Consider the following 23,485-nt stretch of genomic DNA (forward strand, 5'->3'; position numbering starts at 1 on the left):
TATTATTCCTGTGTCCTACTCAAAATAGTACTGATACAGAGAAGTAACCTACATGCTCCATCTTCATCTTCATCAACTCTTTTTGTGTCTGGCCGCGTAATTTTTTCAGTGCAAAGTGGAGCAGAAGCCGAGTGGGTCGTCGGGAACTACTCCGTACGTACCATTTCGCCGTTAGGCTTGTTGGCTTCGTTGTCGTGGCGGCTTCTGTCCGCGTTCTGGACTCTCTTCCAGTCAGGTTAATTAGATGCAGTGGATGACAACCTTGAGGTCATTGGGTGTAATTACGCAGGTACGGACTCTCTAATATCTACTAGGTAGCTATCTTTAGTCTATCGCTACTCCTTAACCTTGTCCTTTCACATTCTCCGCCAGGCAGGGCTAGAGTTTATACATACTCACATATATTCATATGTAAATATATATGTATATATATTCATATAATATAATATGTCCATGTTTCCTTCCAAATTCCTTTCTGAGTTATCTGCCTCGCTAAGCAGCCAGTGTCCATGAATACTGTCATCTGTTCTGATTCTTCTTGGGAAGCTCGCCTGATGCCTATGCAACAAGCAGCAAGGGGTGGGGGGTGGCTCCCCCCTTAGCCATGACCCATAGCAACATCACTTATATGCGTCATCACTCATGTATCACGACACGGAGAGTGTTTGAAAATCCCATGATAAACAGCCGGCACATGATTGTGTGCAGAGAGAGCCACATCAGATAATGGAAGGCATGGACGGTAATGAACGTAGATACAGATTAGTGTGTGTCGAAAAATATAGAAGCATAGGAATGATAGAGATTCTGAAGGTTATGCGGGGTCGTGTGTACCAGCAACAACTGCTCCAAAATTGCCCTCGATGAAGATTGCCTCAGCATCATGACGAGTAATCTAGCCAGAAAGCATTGTGCCACACAATCCCGACATGATATAGGGTGGCCAGAGAATGCGACCATCAAGGCAACACATGAATTGAAAGATAGCCCTCACGACGAGATGTGAGCAAAGAAACATGACGAGTGGAAGTACTATAATAACAACAATGAAGTATACCACGCGGTCATCAAGCCTTGCCGGTTCGACACCCAGAGAAAAATACTCAAAAGGCAACCAGACTCCAGGTTTGATGCAAATGGGGTATAACTGATCCCAGCGAGAGTCATAATCCCAGCCATCCACAACATAAAGTTACCAACATGAGCTGCGGTGAATACCAACAAGGGAGGGCGGACTGGTGGGGATAAAGCCAAAACGAAAACCCTTAAGGAACGAGAAACAAGGCAAGCAGGGAAGAATAGCTACTGAGCCAGATAGAAAATCGGGAAGGTTAAAGACATATCATAGTCTGAAGGAAAGACATGCAATGATGCGAACACGGCTATTAGTATCGCCCTAGATGCGCTCAGAAGCTGGAGTTGAGCTCAAATCAATCATTGAACAGATGGTACTCAAGACCCGAAGCATCAAGATAAGAATTGATCGGGAACAAATATCAGCACAAGAGTAAAGGCTAGCATTCTGTGACTGTAGATGCAGTCAGGCGAATGAGCTTTGAATGCCACCAGCTGAAACACCGGAGGGCGCATCGAGTTTCAATATACGTCGCAAATCATCCTCCATCTTCTTAGTATCGACAGATTGCGCAGCCGGACTAACCGAGATGGCACGTGACACGGGAGAGTGCTGAGGTGGGGGATAGTACATTGGGTACTGTACGTATTTAGGCGGAGACCTTGGCTGCCCGTAGGTATGTGGAGGAGGGTAGTGCGCTTCTCCAGGAACAGTCGGTCTATTCCCAACTTTCGTCGAGAGAACCTCCTTTCGAAGAGGCGAGTATGGGGGCTGGGATTGGTGAAAAGCGTGGTGTTGCGTGTATGGTAATGGCGAATACGAACCGATGCCAGGAACGGGTTGTTGGTGCTCGGTAGACATACCATGCGAGTAAGAAGCAGGTGGCCCAGAAGTTGCTCTTAGGGGAGTCGCAAAGTGAGGCACATTATGGTTGGCAGAGGAATGCCCACTGAAGCTTCCATGTTGTTTCTGGGCCGTAACCGAGGCTGAGGACGGTCTCTGAGGACGAGGGTTGAGCAGCAGGCTCTTCAAAGCCTCTGTCTTAACCTGTCGTTCATTTTCGTCCAGGTGGTCTGTTGACGGAGAGGGTGAACTGGCTGACCGCAGAGCATTCATGCGATCCTTGTAGGATGCAGCGAATGAGGCCCCGATGAGCGATTGACTGCTTTCGGGACCATCCACATCGGCCGTGAAGAGTCCATCGCTAGCGCCAGCGCCGATGGTACTGCGGTTGCAAAGAGCTTTCGAAGCGGTTTGTGGGGATGATATTCTCATGATCGACTCCGGGCTATGCGGCTGCTGAGTATTTCGAGCTTCAACTGCAGCTTTGAAGAGAAAATCGAGTGGGGTGGGTTTGCGTCCTTCGTCCTCATAGACCGGACGCACTCTAGATTTGGAGGGCGTACTTTCTGATTCTGGACTGGTATCGAGATTGTCGTTGTCGGCTTCTAGCCCCGAAGAGATGTCCGACTCAGGCAACGACTTGGAAAAAAAGCTTGGTATTGGAAGAGCGGACGGCGCTGGCGATGCATGAAAAGTAGGACCTGCATAATGCGAGCTGTCCTTTGCTTGTGGGGTGGAAAGATTGTGTGAGTGCGATGAGGTATGCCGATGCCCGTTGCTAGAAATAGGAGAGGCCCTTGATGCATCGCGAGGTTTTCTGTTGGTCCGCGCAGGCTTCTTCTTAGACGCACTAGGGTTATAGTTGAAAGAAGAGTCCGTGGCAGTTCCGCCAGGACTCTGATTCCGTGGTGGCGACGAGGGCGGGGTTGCCAGTAAGGTGACCTTCTGAGACAGGGGGGTGGTATTTCTTTTCGAATTCCGACGATTGTTTCGAGGACCCTTTGGCGTTGGAGGAGTAGGTGATTGGGTTGACATTGTGAAAGGCCTTCGAAGATAGACACAGCTTCGGAAGCGGATATGAGAAAACAAGCGCGATAACAAGTAGAGCCAAGTCAGAATAATTAGGCGAGAAATTCGCTGTATTACGCAGTGTGTCCAGCAGCCTGTGCTGGAATACCCGACACTACAATCTCAAGAGACGACGAAGTGACAATTGCGCAGTGCGATGGTGAGGTGTAGCCCAACCAGTTGGCCTTGGATCGGAGGGTGTGCACGGGGAATATATGCAAGCTTCTGTGTACAAGATCAAGTGTGGAATGAGTAAGAGGATGGTAAAAGAGGAAGTAAGCCAGAGATCCTAGACATGCTCGCATTTACACGAGCGATGAAAGACAGAGTAAAGAAAGCAGGCTGGGAAACATTGTAGGAAGTCGTTGAAGCTGGGTTGGGTTCGAAGTGGTTGTTGGACCATGGGAAGGGCGGGAAGAAGAAAGGCTGGGGGTGGGAGGAGCGGGGGTGAACAGTGATGACTCAGCATCCGCCGCCCACCTTGGCTCACTGCGTACAGTAAAGTCGGTCGAGGATCAGGTAGCAAGCAGTTGTTTTCAGTCAGTTACAGTGCGGTTGATATCTTCGCTCTCTCCCTTCGAGTCCACAACTTGGTAATCACGAACTATAAGAAGATTTGACGGTTCTCGCAGAAGTGTGAGAAGTGTGTTTACTTGCGTACGTCCTAGTAATCAAGGTGTCTCGCGCTAATTGCCCTGCCTACACTGTACCGTACGTACACCGCAACAAGTTATCAGTTAAACTGACAGGACCTAGTCTAACTAATCGAGGTACCGCCTGCTCTATCAACCGAAACCTACGTAATCCTCCAAGCTGCACGCCCCTCTTCCGAGCCTACGCAACTAGAGAAGGCATCATCTGGCCTTCGCCTACAACCCCGCGCTCACTGAACATATAAGGAACGACCTCAACACAAGTGAAAATGGCGGACGTGGAAATGAAAGAGGCGACCACTTCTGGCGCCTCTAAGGCGAAGGAGATGTCCAAGGCCACAGATGCCTCCAGTGATGGCAAGAAAAAGTTCGAGGTCAAGAAGGTATAGCCACTTGAAGCCGTTCTCCTATCTGCACATCGGAAATAACACAAGTATCGCTCTAGTGGAACGCTGTGGCTCTGTGGGCTTGGGACATTGTTGTCGACAACTGTGCGATTTGCCGCAACCATATCATGGATTTATGTACGGCTGTCATTCTTTTTTAAACCTGATGCCTGACGTGTCTGACGTGTTATAATTGCAGGCATCGAATGCCAGGCAAATCAAGGTTCATCTACGACGGAAGAGTGTACAGTAGCCTGGGGCATCTGTAATGTGAGCTTATCCTCTCCTCGTTTTTTGTGTACAGATCACTGATCGGAATTACTCCTGCCAAGCACGCCTTCCACTTCCACTGTATCTCACGATGGCTGAAAACTCGCCAAGTCTGTCCCTTAGACAACAGAGACTGGGAGTTTCAAAAGTATGGTCGGTAGACTCGTGTCTGCTGCGATTGGGTCCAGACAGCAGGCTGGCCATGGCTTCACTCGTAATTCTCTAACTGAGTATGATCGGATTGGGAGGGATTGGGTGGCGTTGAGCGGTTTCTTTTGCATTCCGAGCAGTGACTTTCGAATTATTCATACAGATCTAGGCTGTTCGTGAGGGACGCGGACAACCGTGATCGAATCAGGCTCAGAATGAATTGTAAAGTCCACAGCTAAATCTCATGCAACTTTACACCATCTACCATGACCCCTGCAACTCCCATATCTGCCGACGTCGGTGCCAGCCATTTTTCAGGCCTCTTGTTGTACATAGGCCAAGGCGGGATCACCATCAAGCCAGTTGCTACTGTACCCGCGAGTCCAACCCAGAGGGTTAGATGAATGTCTTGCTGAATGTATCCCACAAGGAAAGCAATAGCCTTTCAAGAATACTCGTAAGCGGCCCATGGGACAGACACAGCGACATTGGTGAATCCAGCATGCTTGTACTCACACCTGACATGATAAGAAGGACCGTAGAAAGAAGTTCTGCCATGTGCTGGCCTTGGTAGTCCTGTCAAGGTAGAAAGGACCGGGTTAATGCTCTGTTATGTTTGACTAACGAGCAGGAGTCTACTTACTATTTGGCCTTCCAGAGCATCTTGGATAGGTGCTAGCAGATTGTCCATGGCAAATTCTGTGGGCGTGCACTTAAATGAGGATAATCAACGCTCACGGTCGGCTTTGACTCTTCGTGGTCAGACACAGCCCCTTCCACGTAGTGGCGGCAGCAGGAGTTGAAGTCGTGGCATTATCTCCACCGCCTTTGACTTATCGAGGCTCCGATACAGATAAGCCACCGTGTGCGGCGACTTCTATTGTTCACCAGCTAAACAAACAAAAATACAATCAACACCAACGGTGTTTGTTGGTTGAATAGCTACATAGTCAACTCTATAGGGCCTAAGCCGAGGATCGTGCAAGTGATTCGGGAGGCCCCTCAGATATCGGGCTTTTAACCATTATACAGGTCATTAAGTAGCAAGTCCACTTTATGATCCCTGCAACCATTTCTTGTGTGCATGCTTTGCTCCGGTAAATATCTATTTACTCGCAGATTGGCACGCTATAAGACCATAGAATCTTGCTTCAGATCTGTATGCCTATGTGAATTCTTGAGGAAAGCGGCATGCAATTGTGGTAAATTGGCACGTTCTTTAGTACTGGATAGTGGCACCGGCTTGGGCAGGCTCGAGCAGCTTCCACTGACAAGTGATGTTATTGGAAGCAAATCGAGCAATGATACGATCTGCGATTTCCTCGAAATTGTCGGTTGCTAGAGCCAAAATAGTTGGACCCGCGCCTGAAAGGCATATTCCCAAGAGACCAGGTTGGGTACGTGGATTCATTGACTGAAGAATCTCCGTCAGACCCGGAATAAGAGTCTGGCGATAAGGCTGGTGAACCTTGTCTTGCATAGCCAGATAGATCATATCCGGGTCCGGGGGGGAACTGCCCAGGGCGGCAGGGAGCAAAGCAGCGCGTTGGAGGTTGTAAACCTGATTGACGTGGCCAATTAGTGCCGTGAGACATCTCTTTGATAAACCCCGTACGCCAGGTGCGAAATGAGGGCCCAGAAAAACTTACCACATCCGCTCGTGAGTAGGAAGTCGGCAAGACGCTTCTTGCGTTGGCGGTTGGCACCACAAAGTCGGGAATGATAGCGATAGCCTTGATTTCCTTGGCCCACTGAAACTTCCTATAGTGGCCGATTCCAATAGGAGGCTCGGGGGGCCTCTTCCCGGTATCAACGCCACCGGCGGGGGCGGGAAGGACTTCGCTAAGAGGTATTTCCTTGCGCGCTACGTCCTCAGGCTTGAGTTCGTTGAGGTAGGTTCCGACGAAACCTCCAAAGAGCGAGGCAGCAACGTTGTCAGGGTGTCGCTCTGTAAACATAGTCAGCACAGTCCCGCTGCCCCGGTAGAGTTCTGGCCACCTCTCTGCACCTCACATCTGGGATAACTCACCTATCATTAAGCAATAATCTAGCATCCGCTCCTTGCTCAGGCCCAGGCGGCCTACTTCATTTCCCAGCATTACACCGGCCACGACTGCAGTGCCTGATGAGCCGAGACCTCGGCCCAGTGGAATTGGGTTTACAATGTGCACATGGGTCTCAGCGGGGAATGCCCTCTGGTCATGGCATCTAAGTACATATAGAGCTACACGGGTGATCAGATTCACTTCCGGGTCCAGGTCGATCTTCTCGACGCTGTTGCTCCGGTCCTCGTAAGTGATCACACAATTGAGTGGTTGTGGAGAAGAGCCCTTAGAGGTATCAATGGTGACTTGAAGTTCGAGATGAAGGGACAATGCCAGGCCGATCACATCAAAACCAGGTCCGATATTGGCGGAGGAGCAGGGAATCTTTAACGAAAACGAGGTGGGAGAAGCCATTGTGTTCAAAAAGTTAGGCAAGACCAAAGGCCTTGAGCAAGAGAACAAACTTCAGAAAATGGTAGAGGTCGAAAGGATGGCCCGGAAGAATGATAATGGGATCCAAAGTACTTTTGATAGAAGTTGACTCGATTCCAAGTTGCTCGTCTCGGTGACTCTTCATGTCTTGGCGCGCGCGGCCGAAAATTCAACTTCTGGGAAGGAAGGGGACCGATGATCGGCCGAGGTCGGATCCAGAGAAGCTAAACCATGCAGAGTTGAATTGACTATTCCTACAACCTACAGTATCGAGTCAGTCGGCCTACGCTCTGATGCTCTACTGCTCTACTACCTTACTCTTTCTCTTACGACCACAATTATTTAATGTATTGGCTACTTCAACACCCATGTAACATGAACTGGGTCTCTCACCCCCAGCAAACGGACCGAAACCATCCCTGTGACCACGAGGGATCAGACTGGGAAACCCCTAATTTCTTTGCCTCCCTTGTAGAACGGAGCAATGAGCGGTAATGACATCTTTGGAGGGAGATTCCATGTTTACTACTCTCATTATGATTTACGGCCGGGACATCACATGCGACGAATCAACTAATCTACCGGCTAGAACGTGGGCTTCCGTGCTCGGGACGGAAGACATGCTGGAGCTAAATATAAAATTGGTGCCTGATGCCCTCGAGAATGAGAATCTTCGAACAGGAGGTGGGACTCGGGAGCAAAGACATAACTTACAACACATCTGGAGGTCGAGGGCATCTATGAAAACCTCCACTGGGTCTATCTGCTCAGGACAAAGTTCAGTACTTTACTGACATGATACGAGGTAGTATAAACTCACTTAGTAGTACCACGACCAGTCATACCAATATGTAGTACTGTACTGTACTATACTGTACTATACTACGTATGAAACATTCGAAACCACCTCATGATGCGAGATACATACGTAGTGTCTCTTGAAAGCATGCCTTACTCATGTAAATCCTCTGTCGGTAAAAGGTATGGTAATTTTGAAGTGGCAGTTGGTGCCTGGACAATGAAGAGTGATAAGTGAAGTGGTTGCGTACTGTAAGTACAATACAGTAACCACACTGACTCTCTCGCTCTGTACCAATCTTTGTGGGGTGTATTGTCTTGTCTGTAAGATATATATGTACATACACTGGTCAGGTTAACTATCAAGTTTAAATTGTATGAGTTGAAGCTAAGGAAGCAAAGAGTGGAATCATCCACCTCCCCATTTCACGCTGACCCAAAACAAAAAGGGAGAAACAAAAAAGGAGGGAAGTATACAAGCTATGGTCATGCGATTACACCCGGGCAGTCCCACCTCAGTGTTATTGTGGCCCTCGAGCGGAAATCTCTGCCCGCCTCCATCGTAAGTAATTTCAGTCCACTGTTCTTTGAGCCCTTGTAAAATAGATCATTGACCAACTCCGGTTTTCTGCCTCCCTCTTCCCTCCCTCCCCCCTCCCCTCCCCTTCCCCTCCTCGTCTCTGGGCTTAAGACGGAATCACCTTCTCAAGGTGGAGAGTTCAGGATTACCACAACTCACCCCCGTTTTCGTTGATCCCACAGAAGGTCTGTAATGTGTTCCGAAAGGACTTTGATTAGTGGTGACTAACTTTCTGCGTGAAGTTCTCTTGCCGAGTGCACTGTCCAACCTAATTCTTGAGAAAAGTCTGGCTTTGCGGCCTCACACAAGTCATTCTAACCGACTTTCCTACAACCCCAACTTCTAATAACACATTCATCCCTTCCTAGTGTTGGTGCCGAATCTAGGATCACCCCTTTCCAGCATCGATCATCAATCTGGATTTCTGACACGCACTCGTGTTCGTCTAGTGTCAAGTCGGACATCTAACGTCATTGCTCGAATCTTGAGGCGAGCTTCGAAGACACTGGTCAAAGGACTTTCCTTTGTCCAACCACCTCTTCTGCAACCCCCTGAAGCGACAACGCTCCTATTCACCTGATCCAGTCAAGTTGGCGGGCCTTCGCTACAACCAGTCCTCCCTCCCTCACCCTCTTTTGGGCCCCAAGTTCAGGGTCTTCTGCGGGGGCGACACCAGACCCCCCTAATACGATTTCCCAGCAATCCTGAAGCTGGCACACGGACGCGCATCGGTAATGCCAGGCCCTACCGGCGGGTCTGGCTAATGGATGGAGGAGCAATTACTCCTGGGAATTCACCCATCATCCTGTGTGCAATATCGCGTTCTTGAGCCCAGCCGAACACGTCGAGAAACAAGTAGCCAGGGCGTTCAAATTCAGTCACTTGCAACGCGCATCCTATAAAAAGAAAACCGATCGACTAGTTCCGAAACACAGCGACTACACGGAAATCGATTCCGGCACAATGTCTGAGTCACCGAAGTCCGAGAAATACATGTTTCTCACTAGATACAGCACACCTGTCCCCGAACTCGATGACCACAGATTTCAACTGGATCCGCCTCGAATGGACGCCGCACCCGATGTGCCGCTTAGCCGGCAAAATACCGCGCCGCAGGGTTTGCACCCAGAGACTCCCCAACGCCCAGACCTGCTCATTATACAGGACGCCCTGCGAGAGGCCGGGTCCTTTTCGCGCGACTTTGAGCAAGCAATTGTCGACGACGATCGATCGATTCAAGATCTCACGGCACTGGGACGTCGTTTCTCTGTTGATCCCACCGGCAATGTCCGACATGGTCGCACTTACAGCCGCACACATCAGGATTATGCCAACTTGTCGCGCGAATCATCCGTATCAGCTAGATCAACCTCCCCGCCTAACTCAGTCGAGGCGTTCGCAGATCCACGTCGCCGGGAACGGGCGAATACCCTGGAGAGCCACGGAGCTCCTGATATTGAGGCCATTCTTCAACGTACTGTTTCTGGCGGTACGCATCATCGCCGTCCAACGTTCAGCAATGCCAGTGTGATACGTCCGCAGGCTGGGGACACACAACTGGAGCCCACCGATGATGGCTGCGTGCCAACGTTCGAGCAGCCTGGCAGAATCCCAGTCATCGATTACGAAGAGCTGGAAGAATTTGTTGCACTCAGCCAGCAAGTGAAGCCCACAACAAGCAGACGTAAGCATAGTCTGAGCTCACAGAGCAAGAAGCCGCGCATTTTCTACGACCTTCGTGCGGGCGTCCACAACTCCGACAGTGATGGCACGAAACGATCTTCAAGCACACAGAATTCATCTGATGATATACTGGATTCAATTTCCGCGAAGAATGAAAAGCTATTCGCGGAAGTTTCGAATGAGAAGGAGTCACTTGAGAACATGAAAAATGAGAATGAGCCCACCCGGTTTGGCTTTTTCTCTTCGGAATCTCAAAGTACTGTGCATGCTGCAGAGTTGGGTGACCTGGTCTTGCCTGGGGATACTTTTCGTGATCTCTTCCAGCTTGGCCCGGAAGGTGGCGTCTGGTGGCTTGACGTGTTGAACCCTACAGAAGACGAAGTGGGTGCTTTGTCCAGAGCTTTCTCCATCCACCCTTTGACAACGGAGGACATCCTAACCCAGGAAGCTCGTGAAAAGGTCGAGCTTTTCAAGCAGTATTATTTTGTCTGCTTCAGGACATTTTACCAGATGGACAAAACCAGCGAGCAATTCATGGAGCCCGTGAATTTCTATATGGTTGTCTTTCGCGATGGAGTGCTTTCGTTCTCATTTACTGAGAATCCACATGCAGCTAATGTTCGGAAGCGAATCGGAAAGCTTCGCGATTATGTCTCACTCAGCAGCGACTGGATCTGTTATGCCATGATGTAAGTTGGAATCAAATTCGTGGGCTATTATGCTCTTGTGAACTGACGCGTAATGGACTAGCGACGATATTGTGGATAGCTTTGGTCCCGTGATCCGTGAAATAGAGGTCGAGTCGGAAGCTATCGAGGACCTTGTTTTCATTGCCCGTATGGATGATTTCGAGTCCTTTTTACCACGCATTGGTGGCCTTCGCAAAAAGGTCATGAGTTTAATGCGGCTATTGGGTGGCAAGGCCGATGTTATTCGGGGCTTTTCGAAACGCTGCAATGAACAGTACTCAGTGACGCCTCGCGGTGACATTGGCCTATATTTAGGCGACATCCAGGATCACGTCGTAACCATGATGTCTAATCTGGCACATTTTGAAAAAATGCTTAGCCGGTCGCACACCAACTATCTTGCGCAGCTGAATGTGACCAACCTCATGCTGGGTAATCATGTCAACAAAGTCCTCAGCAAGGTGACACTCATTGCCACCATGCTTGTGCCCATGAACCTCATCTGCGGTCTCTTTGGTATGAATGTGGAGGTCCCTGGACAACACACCGAGAGCCTTGCGTGGTTCTTCGGGATCATCGGCGTCATTGGTGCTATTATCATCATTAGTGGAGTGGCCGCACGTCGCTACAAGCTTGTGTAAGGCAGGTATACTCGATTTCCATTACCTAGTCATTGATTGTCTTGATTTTGAAATCATGCTTGTTTGACACGAAACTTTTGCATATCATGGCTTGGCTCTAATCCCTTTGTGTTCCGTGCTATTTGTGCAGTTGTCTGTTGCATTCCAAAAAAGTGTATTGAAGAAGCTTGGGGGGGGGCTTCAGATAGTGTATATATACTATAGAGGGATATATGTGTATCTTATGTCGTCCTAAATGCATCTCCATAAACTTTTTCATCTAAGATAAGCTCATATGAAATCTAGAAGCATTCAAGAGGGAAGGAAGCCGGATAACGTATGACTAAGGCACGTTGATATCTGGGATTGAATGCTCCAGGTGAACACAGTTCACATGAACTTTTTTTGCTCCAGACAGAGGCGTACTGTACTGTAATGTACTGGACCTGTAATGTACACCCATCGGAACGCTTTCTTCATTCCTTGACAAAGTACTCCGTAGATTGAACCTGTTGTTCCATCTACTACTCGGTAACTATCTCTCACGACTCGGCTGGCCTCAGCCGTGAGAGGCAGCACATCTCTTTTGTTTTTGGTTTTTTTTCCCTTTTGGATAACCAATGATTACGTCAATTGTGCTCAGGAGGGACGTGACCACATCTATTCATAATGGCTTTGTCGCACAGGTTTGCGATTGCCGATGCGGTTATTTTCCTGATCGCTTTCGCTATGGCTCTTTGCGCTGGTCCCGTCTCTGCTGACGATGCTGAAGAAGAATTCTCGGCGCAGCTGGCCGTCACCAGCCACGGGACCATATACCTCGGCGATGTCGACACACGGTTCGGGTTCCCACTGGAATCATATAATGGACTGGAGTTTGAAGAGACTCGGGGACGAGAATTAGACTTGATCCGTCGAGCCCCAACGGGGGTGTCATCCCTAGGAAACAACCAGTACCAGGAAGGCACGCTGAGATTGGGTGAGACTCAGCATTGGTATTTCCCTACAGATTCGACCGCTGGCGATAGCAGCAGCACCAACGAAACTACTTCGAAACGGAGCGAAGATGTCGCAGAACGATCGACGACCATATATCTGTCCCTGACAGCCTGCTCGAAACCGAGTCTCAACGAGTCGGAAGATGCGACCGGTTCCTCGTCCACTGTGCCACAACTGCAGGTCTTCGTCTCGCTGTCCGAATCACTTGAGAAGCCCGGCCCCGACAATGACAGTGCAGAACAACAGGTGTTTCTCGCGGAGGAGGGCTATATGGGCACGACTCTGGCAGCGGACGGGAATGTGTATATCGGGGTCACCGCTCCCAATAACACGCAGTATTCGGGGTCGTACACGTACCAAATCGCAGTATCCACCGATGCCTTTTTTCACGATGTGAATACCGAGGATCAGCTTCTATACCTGGTGGACTCGGATACAAAAGCCGCACTCTTCACGACGAAAAACCTCACAGACACAGATATTGACGCCCAGGACATCAGCATATGGATGAACAAGACACCCCCGTACACAATGTTTGCCAATAACTTGAACAGCACTGCAGTATCGGGTCTGGAGCGATCCTTTTGTGCCCTCGATCGGCTTGCGCAGATCGGTATGAAGGACGTGGAGCCCAGTATGACTACACGTGGTGACAAGCTCCGGCCCAAGGAGCAACTCTATGCCACTGGCCTGAATAAAAGCTCTACCTACTTAGGGATCCTCGCCCGATACGGCAATTCTACCAGTGCAGGTAATGGGATAATAGGTGGCGGTGGGAAGGTTTGGAAGCCGATGAATTTTTCTACGAAGACAGGTGAGCTCTACAGTCGGACTCTGTTGCCTCCTATGCACAGTCTTTGCTGATAGAAGGACAGAGGACAATTGCGCGCTGGTGTACGACCTTTCATTCTGTTCAGAAGTCGCCTATGCCGTGCCATCGAACTCGTCCGCTCAAATCCCGATCTTACGCACATTCTATGACGACAATGCCGCATCTCTCTACCAAAATTTCAATTACTCCCTCCAACAGGTTCAGTGCAATGCTTCCAGCGAAACTGTGTTTTCCCTCGCTGTCTCCTGCGACAGCTGCGCCGAGGCCTACAAGCAGTGGCTTTGCGCTGTAACAATCCCCCGGTGCCAAGACTTTTCGAGCACCGACTCCTTTCTTCAAGTCCGCAATGCGGGCCAGGCATTTTCAAACGGCACCTCCATCACCAACAGTAGTTTATTGACTAATCCTGCCACAAATCGATCACGGAATCCGTTGATCGACACTGACATCCAGCCGGGTCCCTATAAAGAGATCCTCCCCTGCCAGGACGTCTGCCACAGTCTCGTCCGAAACTGCCCGTCCGCTTTAGGCTTCAGTTGTCCCGTGGGGCAGTGGTTAAATTCTTCCTATGGGGTCCGGGACTCAAATGGCGTTATCACCTGCAGCTACTTGGGCGCTGCGTACTATATGAGTATGGCGGCGGGTCTCCGTCACGATGTATGGAACGCTTTTTTTGCCCTGACCGCACTATGGACCGCGCTGTGGGCAATTGAATAGACTCCAGACACCGGTGCTGTCCCACGCTGACCGGTTCGCTCTACTTTTCCCTTTCTTCTTTTGGGGGTTTGAAAGTATATGCGTGAATCAGGCTTTGGGACCCGTTGACCCCGACATCGTGAGAGATCTTGTGTTCTTGGATATATGTGAACATAGATACCCTTCTTGGATTGACATGTGATGTTGCTGAATGTGTATTATTGATGCTGACTTAAGTGCGTCAATTACCTGGAAACCATTTACTTCTTGCGTTATACGAGTATCCTTGGGCTAGGACGCTTGGTTCATTCAAGATGACTCCTGCGTTCCCTTCGACTTCAGGCATCTCAAATTCGATTCAAGCGATGGGGACAGGTTCCTAGTCGCCAATACAACCTCAAATACGCTAGTTGGCGGCGATCAAGAGCTTTTGCCGAATGAATGCATAGAAAGACGCGTACAAGCACTAGTTGCCTACATCCCTATGTTGCCGAGAAAGAAAAGAACCAAGTTGAGAAGCTGGCACTCAAGGCCAGCAATATATCCTACCATTGATCATAATGGCAACTGACAAACCTTCGATGCAAAACGCCGTTGTTTGTGTGGTGGTATCTAGTCAAGTGAGAGAGAAACGCTCATAACAAAGGAATTGGACGACACGAGAAATGATAAGAAAATAGAAACGGCAAGATAAGAAGAGCACCATCATTTGAATCTCCTAGGAGTTGGTGTCCACATATTCCTCAAATTAGACGACGAACCAGTAAACAAACCACCTGGGCGGGGAGTACTTCCCACTTGATTGAGCAGCTTTTGCCCTGCAGGTGTCAGCATCTTGCCTGCTCTTGTCCCAGGAGTAGCTGCACCTAGTGCCCGCTGCCCAAAGTCGAGTTGCGGACTGCTGGCGAATTTGGGGGTCATTGCCACAGGAGTTTTAGTCTCGCGGGTGACTTTTTCCGCACGTCTCGTCCGTGCCACCCGATCAACCATACGGTGGTGAAGATCTTCCCGTCTGCGATTTTCTGTTATCTGGAACGGATTCGGAACTGCATCACCGCTTCCGAGCAAGTAGAAATCGTCCGTTATGGAGCCATCGCCCCTGGGTGAGGGACGGTCATACTCGGGCTCATCTTCATCCACAAACGCATATCCATTCACTCGGGGTGTTTCCCCGCCATTGTACCCTGGCTCTGAATCAGTCGGGCGAGGACGTCCGGCGATAGCATCCTTGATAGCCGATATCGATGGCGAAGGTGGAGGCACAGTCCCCGAAGTTGGATGAAGAGCCTCATTCGGAAGACGAGTGTTCTGGTATACCACACATTTAGGCGCTGCTCGAGATGCAGCTTCCGCTTTCTGCTGAGCCGTCTCATGAATGTCTTCGACGGATGAAGGCGCAAACATGAGTGAATTCTCCGGACGCATCTTCCATGTGTCGGGCTGAGCAGGTCGAGCGTTCAGGTCGGTCTTGATCAATGCCTGTTTGTTCTGATCTGGGTTACCTCCCTGGGCCGCAATCCGCTTGGCCTCCTGTCGATGATGGGCGATCTGTCGCGCGGTCGGAATCTTGTTCCCGTTCCATAGCCAGGCATATTTCTCCCGATGCTTGGAATTTCGCTTGTCTAATAACCTGTTGAAGGATTCATTGTCCTCGCTAGTGTACTTGGCTTGAAACTCCAGCAACCCCAGCCGACTCACATCTAGGGCTTGGCGCTGTGTTTCGAAAACTGGTAAATGGTTTCCGGATGAGAAAGCAGACGTCATCGACGAAGGCGTATCACCGCCCCAGGTCATCGGAGTATCCCCTGGCTTTCCAGTTCCAATGAACTGTGGTGTCATGGCAGAGCCAGGGCGAGTTCGGACTTTTCCAGGAGTTTGCACCAAATCAGATAGTTTTTTCTTTGAACTTGCAATCCACTCTTGATCCTGCGAGTCTAATGCATTTAAATAATCCTGCTTCACCTGAGCCTCCAGTAGACCAGGAAAATAATCGCGTGCGATGATTTCGGAGAGAGCGTCGGTGTAGACATCTTCATCAAGCACGGTGGCCGGTCGTTTGATGCGCTTCGGTGGAGGCGGAGGAGGCATCAAGCTGCTGTTGCTTTGACGCTTGACTAGGGTTTGCGAGGACTCAGACATCATTTGAATCTGATAAGTATGCAGGAATTCTTATCTATGGGGAAATTGCGGAGTGCGAGGTATGGATATGAGATGCATGCTGACACGAAAGATAAGAAGTGAGTGAATGTATAGAAAAGAGGCACGGGAAGGGAGAGCGAGTGGGCGAAGGCAATGCTTAGAAAAAATCAGGCAGAATGCTATACCGCCGGAAAGCGGTGAGGATCATCGTCATGGCATCTCCAATCCAGCTTGCATCTCGGTAGATAGACTACATATATCCCTTACAGTACCCAAAATCAGTTTTGCTGATACTTGAGTCCAGAATCACACTAACTCATTTGTTTTTCTGGGCCTATCGCCCATGATTATCAATATTCCTTCCAGAAACGAACCCCGATCTCCTTCTCTTCTCGATGAAATGCAACTAGAACCCGAGCAACCATCGATGTTGGAGAACACAAGCAAAAGTAAAGTTGAGCATACATGCAAGCTGATCGAGTCACGGCCATGGATCCGAAGGAACATTTTTAGATTGAAATGCAGCCTGCACCAAGCGGGTGTTGTCGAATTGAACACCACTCATAACCAAATCCAGATCCCTATACCCAATAAAAGTGGCAAACACCCGATTTCTTTTTCTTTACGACAGAACAAATCGCTGAGAAATGCAAGAGAAGCGCAGATGGACAATGAAAACAAAGAGCATGGCGTGCAGTGTTGGTATGCAAATGTACAAGACAGATTGTCGTCGCAGAAGCCGGGAGAGTAAAAGAACTGAAATCAAGTCTCCGCTAAAACAGGGGTTGAAATCATAAATTCGTGGAAGACGTTCTATGGCAGAACAAATCGAGAAGACACTCAACACACATACAATCTTTCAAATTGGAAAGGCCGGGAAGCTGGGGATTAGATGTGTCGCTTTGTCAGAGTGTTGACCGAACAATATCTCAGTTCGCAGCTGCAGGAAAGAGGGAATAAGATGCTCTCCCTTTACGACGAGGCGCGACTCTAGAAGCAGCCGCGACAGCTAAGGGTGCCGCCTCGGCCTCGCTCGTAGATTTGGCTCGGTCGTGGATGGAAGGAATGATGGCAGAACCCGGTCCCATAGGCTCGAAGCTTGCCTCCGGTTCCGCACGGTACAGCATCTGTGCTTCAAGTTCCCGTGCAAGGCTCTTGGTTTGTCTATGGTGAGAGGAGTCTGGTCTCCCATTCGCAGTATATTCGCCTGAAGGGATCTCTTCAGTTGGAATCAGCTCGCGGCTGTTTGCCAGACTATGCACTAGGTCCGGGACGCTAGCGGTCGAGACGGACGATCGATGCTTGCGCACAATCGATGCCGCGCGGGATAAGATCAGACTTTCCTGGGAATTGCACTTGCTGATCGGGGAGAAGCTGCTGCGAGGGGAGATGGAATGTTCGATAGGCTGAATTACACCTTGCTGCGCATAGAACGAAAAGTGACGATCCGACTCCGCATCTGCTGTCAAGTAGTCCTCATACAAGGACTCTGGGTTCATTGACTTGCTCAAGGCAGGCCCGAACCTGACAGGACGGAAGTAATCACTGTCTCTCTGGGAAACAGACATCCCGGCGTCATACTCAGCAGTGGAAGGAGTAACAGCCATGTGGGAGCTGACTTCCGAGAATGAGGGAATGGAGTCCCGGTCCGTAGCGGATACGGCGGTGGCGCTCAGACGATTGAACGAAACCGTGGTTTTGTCTCCATCTGCCGTAGTGTCGGCCTCAACCGTCATATCCGCTCGTGGCTCATCGACGGAATTGCGAGTCCAGTCGAAGTTCGAATTCGATTCGGCTGCATGCTCATAGCAATAGTCGATATCAGCATCCCACGAGTCAGAGATGTTCCCAGGAACAGTTCGCGTGGCGACCGAGGACCGCCTCCGGGCAACTTCCGAATTTGTCCGTTCAGTCACTGGTGCTTCTGTAGTGGGTCGGGTTTTGGGGAGGGTAGGAGAGCCAAGTGCCTCAGACAATTTCCTTGCTAAATCCTGAGTCACGTATACAGACAGCTCAGGACCAATTGCGGAAGCTGATTGAGACTCGGCCAATGGGAGCGAGCTGAGCCCCGTGGTTGCCTGAGAGGAATTCTCGGCAATGGGAAAGTCAGGCTCGACCCTATGCTTCAAGCTCGCAACTGCTTCATCATCACCTTCCTCTTCTTCTGGAACCCCTTCCAAATCAGAGGACAGGGTGGTCAGAGACATGGACGAGGTCCTCACATCAAGACCCTCGTGGCCAGCATCCGTGGTAATCGCATGGGCGGCGGGAATTGGAAACATATTCTGCACGTGTAGCTGGGACCATGAAGCATTTCCATATACATCATCACTGAGATCGTCACCATCCTGTGAATATACGTGCTCAGGGTATGTTGGCTGGCTGGACAAGCCCAAAATCTCATCAATAGCTCGAGGGGCTGGCTCAGGCAACTCAGGAGAAGACGCAAGCCTAGGTGAAGCAGCCCTCGGCGGAGAAGTTGCTTCCCCTAGCCCTTTGGAAAAACTGGGAACAGGTCGTGAGAAGTTTTCGAAGACGCGCGACTCTGGTCGTCTCTGAATGTCGCGCTGCTTAGGACTGATAGACGAGGAGCCACCCGGCGACGCCGGCTGGCTTACTGGTAATGTGTCAGTAGCGACATCGTTGTCGGCAATAGCTGCCCCGAATTGATTGAGATTTTCCGTGGAAAAATCCTGGAAATGCAGATCTTGAGCTTGGATGCCCTTGAGATTGGTGACAGGTCTTTGTGAGGCACGTATAACAGAAAATTCCGTGACCAAGTCAGTCTCGCGAGCCTTTTCGAGGGACTGGAACTGAGATGGACTTGTGTGGGTCAGGTGGTGAAAGTCGAACGGGTCTGAGATCAAGCTCTTCAGCTGATCATCTGCGCAGGTCATCAGCATGAGCATGCCATGCGAACTTTAGATAAGGCTCCCCGCGTGAAACAACGGCCGTGAACGAGGATGAAAGGTAGGCTTTGGAAGGGACTTACGTGCGTCACTCTGTCGTGGCTTATGATGCCGGCTGAAGAGGTCGGAAACTTCAAACCGGGGCTTTTCGCGGTCCACCTCATCTTCCTCGTCCAGCGTTGAAACTATGTGAAACTTACTTCCCCGGCGACGCAGAATGCGACTTCCGCGCGATAAAAGCGATTTCGTTACGCTCTCTGAACGGTCATAGCGAAAGCCAGCCGACGAACCGGCCCGGTCCCCCCGGTCCTCATAGGAGGGCAACGAGGAAGCCTCGACCGAGGTCATTGAGGAACCCGGTGAACGACGAGAGGAGGCGGAATTTGTGGTATTGCTGCGAGAGCGGCCGCCCAGGACAGACAACCGCTTTGGACTTTGCGCATGTGCGGTAGATCTAGAACGGATGTGAACCGGGTACTGTTCAGGGGAGCCATTGCTGGGCGGTCGGCCACAGGCACGGTCCAGATCCTGCTGAGACATGGTGCGGGCCGGAACAGAGGGACGAGTCGCGGGAAGGAGGTATTGACTTGACTGTGGAGGAAGGATATCTAGATGGTTTTTTGAGAGAGGACAAGGTGCGGGCCAAGCATGTGAATGTGCTGCGGTGCCGAGCAAGTGTTAAGCCACCAATTGCGAAGAATTGACTTGGTTTTGGACCATGATAAGAGCACACAAGAGCTCACGTGCACAGGGGACAATGTGATGGATTGAAGCGGAGTCGCAGAGGAGGAAGAACGATTGGGGGAGGAGGCTAGGGTTTATAGAAGGAGCGGATGAGCGACACGGGGAGAGAGAGAGAGGGGGGGGGGGGGGATATGAAGGAGGAGAGATGAGGAAAAACCCCGTATCGTGCGGCGGAAAGTTTCTGGAGTTGTTTTAGATCGAGGGTTGAAACGGATGCGAGAAACACGTCCAAAATTTCAGAACAGGAAGAGCACAATTGGGAGGCTGGGAAGCAGCAGGACCGTTGAAGCACCCAGCCCAAGGTAGGTCAAATGACAGAAGAACCGGGCGTAGGAGATAGATATGTGTTTGTAACTGTGAAAAGGAAAGAAGTATGGCACTATGTATGGAAGAAGTTCGAGTGGGTAAGACCGATTTCAAGACACCACTTTTCGTGTAGATATGTACAGTACGAGAAGAACTGCAAATTATAACGAAGGATGACTGGGGCCGGATTGGATAAAAGAATGATTCAACGTTGATAGAAGGAGAGAGGAAGGAGAAGAAGAACTGAGGCTAACGTTATATGGAGAGAGAGGGTTGAAGGGGCAGAAAAAGAAGAGGTGGTGGAGGTGGAGGTGGTGGAGGAGGAGAAAGACGAAGATAAACAATGATTTTAAAAGGGAGAAAAATGAATTCATTACTACCACTACGTACTCTCTACACTGTACAGTACTACTCGACTTTCACAACCATGACTAGCCAACTAGACTAACACTAACTAACTTATACTTCGATGCTGGGGAAGTGGGAAAATTGCAGGTATCGTGGGTCTAAGGTTGTAGTCAGGTATTGTTACTTCTTAGGAACCTAACACATCAATACAGTGCAGTACAGTACAGTACAGTAAATAGTATTCTCACGATGCCGTTAATAAACAGGGGGCCGGCCTGCTCTAGCCTCCCCTATTGGGTCGACTTGTCCGCCGTCCTAAGAATTAACTACTACTTCGTATGGCCTGAGTTATTTATAATTTGCGCCATCGTCGGCTACTACAAGCATAGAGTAAGGTGTCAAGTACGTAGTTGATTTGATTTGGAGTAGATACCTAGTAGATACTAAGTCTGTTGTAGAATCCATTCATAAATGTTCTTCTACCAAGACTACCGCAACACCTCCTTCCAAGTAACAATAATACCCACCTTTCCGATCCCAGTTGTGGGCTACTGGAACTTTATAATCGACGCGGAGCTTTCAGCAGTATACTATCTTGTATATACCTAGCTACATGGTACACGATTGGTACGCACTGTTTAACAGTTGAGAAGAACCAGGTTCTTGGGGGGGGGTGGAAGGTCCAGGTCATCCATCTCCCTCCATGGAAATACTACTAAGTAAAGTATGAGTGATAGCTTTTAACAAATCGGTCAAAGATCATGGACAATATCCGGTGCGTATGTAAGTATTGTACAGTACGCTCGCTGCCTTCTGATAATCCCTCAACTGTTGCCCACTCTGACCCACGGAACCCGCCTTCTGCTGGCTCGATCGGCATTCGGCATTATCCTGAGTGTAGTCTCGAGACTACGTGCGGTCTATTTCTACTCGTAGGTCAATTACAATTTATATAACCATGTATAAGTAATGGCCCATGTCAATATTGCATAGCCTTCCCAAACTCCCACTTCCTACGTAAGTCCGTATATACACTAATCCGGACCTCGAGATTTAGGTTTTCGGGCCCTTCCTCTTCCTCCTCTATGCTACGGGCAGAGATAGAATAACGATCCCTCCAGCCCTGGATTGCAGGCGATGATCACGCGGGGAGAACTCATCCTTGGGTAAGTATCGGCGGTGGATTTTGCAGTGAAATATTTGGGGGGAGGGGGCGGGGGGGGGGGGGTTGCCCTGCACTGCAACAAGAGATGGATACACGAGCTGAGCTGGAAACTGTCCGAACGTCCGAACCCCCAAGGAGCACCCAGGTACGTACTGTACGGACGGCCAGTACAGTGAAAGTCCCAGGATCCTGCCACCATAGAGTTTCGCAGACATCAAGTTGAACGAGACATTAGCTCAATGTTACCTTCCATTGATCGTTTGCTTGAAGGCACAGTGAGGGACTCGCATGCATGTATCCACCATGTGTGCGCATTTTCAGCATCTATGTATGAGATTTGTAGGTACTGTACACACTTCCAACTTCCGGGAATGTTAGGTAATTTGCATCGTACAGAATGTACATATCATGCAATAACTTAGTAGTGGCTGGATGGATAGTCCATCCACCAACTCGACAGTCATGTCTGTCTACGCATAAGTAGATACTGAGTGAGAGAAAGATCAAGGACTCCATTCAGCCCCAGTTCCGACAATACGAGACGTCAGTTCAGGCACCACCGGATCTTCATTCGCTTATACTGGCTGTCGGACCCGTTCCAACGTCCTCTCCACCACTCACCAGAGAAAGTCATGCTAGCCCTAGATTCTAGGTGCTTGACTGGACGCCTGACGGGAGCTTCTCGGCCTGGCTGAACTTTGCTAATGCCTAGCTGTGGGCCTAGGATGTCGAATCGAGTTGAGTGGGATCGAATTGTAGCAGCAGCAGCAGCAGCAGTAGCAGCAGGCATACCTAGCGGATTCCATCGGATGTCCTTCCCAAGGGAACGAAATGTCAACAAGTATCATTTCACAAACGCGGGAAGAGTAGCTCTTTGACCCATGGTTCTGGGAACCTGGATGGAAGCCTGACGGGGCGCCATCAATACCACGACGGGACGTCGGTAATCTCCATCGGGCTGACAGTTTCCATCACATTCCGCGGGTTGCTGCTGCTGCTGCTGCTGTACCTACGGAAGGAGAGACCAGGTACCGTAGTTTTTCCTAGGCTAAAAAGGTGGGCGGGGGCGTAAAGATATCCACTTAACGTGGTGGGATGATGGATCAGACTCATCATATTATTATTATCGAATCGACACGCGATCATCCTGGTCGGACCCATCGTAGATTCATGCAATGACCAGGAAGCCGGGGTTCACTCAAAATGTGATTGTATGAATAATAGGGACGGAAGTACAGTAGTTGAAACCGAGAATCGGGGATCTGGATTGTGTGCAATCACTGCAATGAATGTTGTTCTTGTTCCTTATTACTAAAAGATGGTAACTTAGTTAGTATTATTGTCACTTCCTTACCTTATTGCCTCCCTCCGCCTCTTCCACCTTCTTTCTGCGCTTCCGGCCTCGGACCCGAATCAAAGCCTCGAGTGTCTCACTGTTCTGTCTTAAGGTGGCTTCGGCATTTAACTGGAACTACCAGCCAACAGGACTTCAATTGATGGAGATGTAAAAGGTACAAGGTAAACCAAGAGGGAAAAAAAAAGAAAGAAAGGAGAAAAAAGCACGCGAAACTCTCCTTTTGGGTGACACCAAAGAAGACTGCATCATGTCAGGAACAGGAAGGACGCACACCGCTTGGGGTACAATACCTGCAGAAGCTCGTGCAGCTCAGGCACGTTCCAGTTCCGATTCTTATTTTCTTTTCTGTTCTTCCCCCCATAAGTATACTCATACAGTACTCGGTATATGACTCGGCAGCTCCTACAGAAATCGGGACTGATTGCATAGCATACCAAATCTACGGGGCGTGTACGTTCGATTGTATATCAAATTCACATTGTTGATTATCAATTGACAATTTGAGCAATCAAACAGTGCTAACATCGATAAGTTAGCTCTCTTCTTATAGTAGAGTATGAATGGAGATTAATTACAGAAGCAGAGAAAATGTATTTCATATACAATACACAATACACTAAGTGTTATTCCTGTATGTATTGTGTTTTGACTCTCATCTCATCGCCCAACCTCAACTGTCATTATCACCATCAGCATCA

The 23,485-nt window shown here is 49.6% G+C and overlaps 8 protein-coding genes across 8 annotated transcripts; 2 read left to right on the top strand and 6 right to left on the bottom strand.

Annotated features, from left to right (window-relative positions):
- Positions 1-1,250: 1,250 nt before the first annotated feature.
- Positions 1,251-3,114, bottom strand: BO66DRAFT_130838 (proline-rich nuclear receptor coactivator motif-containing protein). Its single transcript, XM_025641991.1, has one exon. It carries the CDS (start codon positions 2,951-2,953, stop codon positions 1,541-1,543), a length of 1,413 nt encoding a protein of 470 aa, XP_025502032.1. The 5' UTR covers positions 2,954-3,114; the 3' UTR covers positions 1,251-1,540.
- Positions 3,115-3,908: 794 nt separating this feature from the next.
- BO66DRAFT_327429 (SCF ubiquitin ligase complex subunit HRT1) lies at positions 3,909-4,456 on the top strand (the record flags this gene model as incomplete). The annotated part of the gene is made up of 4 exons (XM_025643946.1): positions 3,909-4,022; positions 4,085-4,163; positions 4,225-4,295; positions 4,358-4,456. The coding sequence occupies 4 exons, from the start codon at positions 3,909-3,911 to the stop codon at positions 4,454-4,456; spliced, it is 363 nt and encodes a 120-aa protein (XP_025502033.1).
- On the bottom strand, positions 4,358-5,150 carry BO66DRAFT_353382 (signal peptidase complex subunit 1). Its single transcript, XM_025644808.1, has 3 exons — positions 5,089-5,150; positions 4,962-5,021; positions 4,358-4,887 (listed from the first exon to the last, which is right to left on the bottom strand). Exons 1-3 carry the CDS (start codon positions 5,134-5,136, stop codon positions 4,681-4,683), a joined length of 315 nt encoding a protein of 104 aa, XP_025502034.1. The 5' UTR covers positions 5,137-5,150; the 3' UTR covers positions 4,358-4,680.
- Positions 5,151-5,426: 276 nt separating this feature from the next.
- On the bottom strand, positions 5,427-7,056 carry BO66DRAFT_377856 (homoserine kinase). The gene is made up of 3 exons (XM_025645772.1): positions 6,475-7,056; positions 6,095-6,393; positions 5,427-6,006 (listed from the first exon to the last, which is right to left on the bottom strand). Exons 1-3 carry the CDS (start codon positions 6,902-6,904, stop codon positions 5,665-5,667), a joined length of 1,071 nt encoding a protein of 356 aa, XP_025502035.1. The 5' UTR covers positions 6,905-7,056; the 3' UTR covers positions 5,427-5,664.
- Positions 7,057-9,263: 2,207 nt separating this feature from the next.
- On the top strand, positions 9,264-13,840 carry BO66DRAFT_412973 (magnesium transporter CorA family protein; the record flags this gene model as incomplete). The annotated part of the gene is made up of 4 exons (XM_025649386.1): positions 9,264-10,672; positions 10,752-11,278; positions 12,065-13,105; positions 13,167-13,840. The coding sequence occupies 4 exons, from the start codon at positions 9,264-9,266 to the stop codon at positions 13,838-13,840; spliced, it is 3,651 nt and encodes a 1,216-aa protein (XP_025502036.1).
- Positions 13,841-14,281: 441 nt separating this feature from the next.
- BO66DRAFT_393228 (splicing factor ESS-2 family protein) lies at positions 14,282-16,053 on the bottom strand. Its single transcript, XM_025647708.1, has one exon. The coding sequence runs from the start codon at positions 15,959-15,961 to the stop codon at positions 14,525-14,527; it is 1,437 nt and encodes a 478-aa protein (XP_025502037.1). The 5' UTR covers positions 15,962-16,053; the 3' UTR covers positions 14,282-14,524.
- A 745-nt stretch (positions 16,054-16,798) lies between these two features.
- On the bottom strand, positions 16,799-19,742 carry BO66DRAFT_130971 (uncharacterized protein). Its single transcript, XM_025641992.1, has 2 exons — positions 18,951-19,742; positions 16,799-18,842 (listed from the first exon to the last, which is right to left on the bottom strand). Exons 1-2 carry the CDS (start codon positions 19,405-19,407, stop codon positions 16,888-16,890), a joined length of 2,412 nt encoding a protein of 803 aa, XP_025502038.1. The 5' UTR covers positions 19,408-19,742; the 3' UTR covers positions 16,799-16,887.
- A 1,931-nt stretch (positions 19,743-21,673) lies between these two features.
- BO66DRAFT_393231 (uncharacterized protein) lies at positions 21,674-22,455 on the bottom strand (the record flags this gene model as incomplete). Its single annotated transcript, XM_025647709.1, has 1 exon — positions 21,674-22,455. A coding segment is annotated over exon 1 (241 nt), but the record flags the coding sequence as incomplete, so codon positions are not given.
- Positions 22,456-23,485: the final 1,030 nt, after the last annotated feature.

Source organism: Aspergillus aculeatinus (assembly GCF_003184765.1).
Source record: "Aspergillus aculeatinus CBS 121060 unplaced genomic scaffold BO66scaffold_36, whole genome shotgun sequence".
NCBI lineage: Eukaryota > Fungi > Ascomycota > Eurotiomycetes > Eurotiales > Aspergillaceae > Aspergillus > Aspergillus aculeatinus.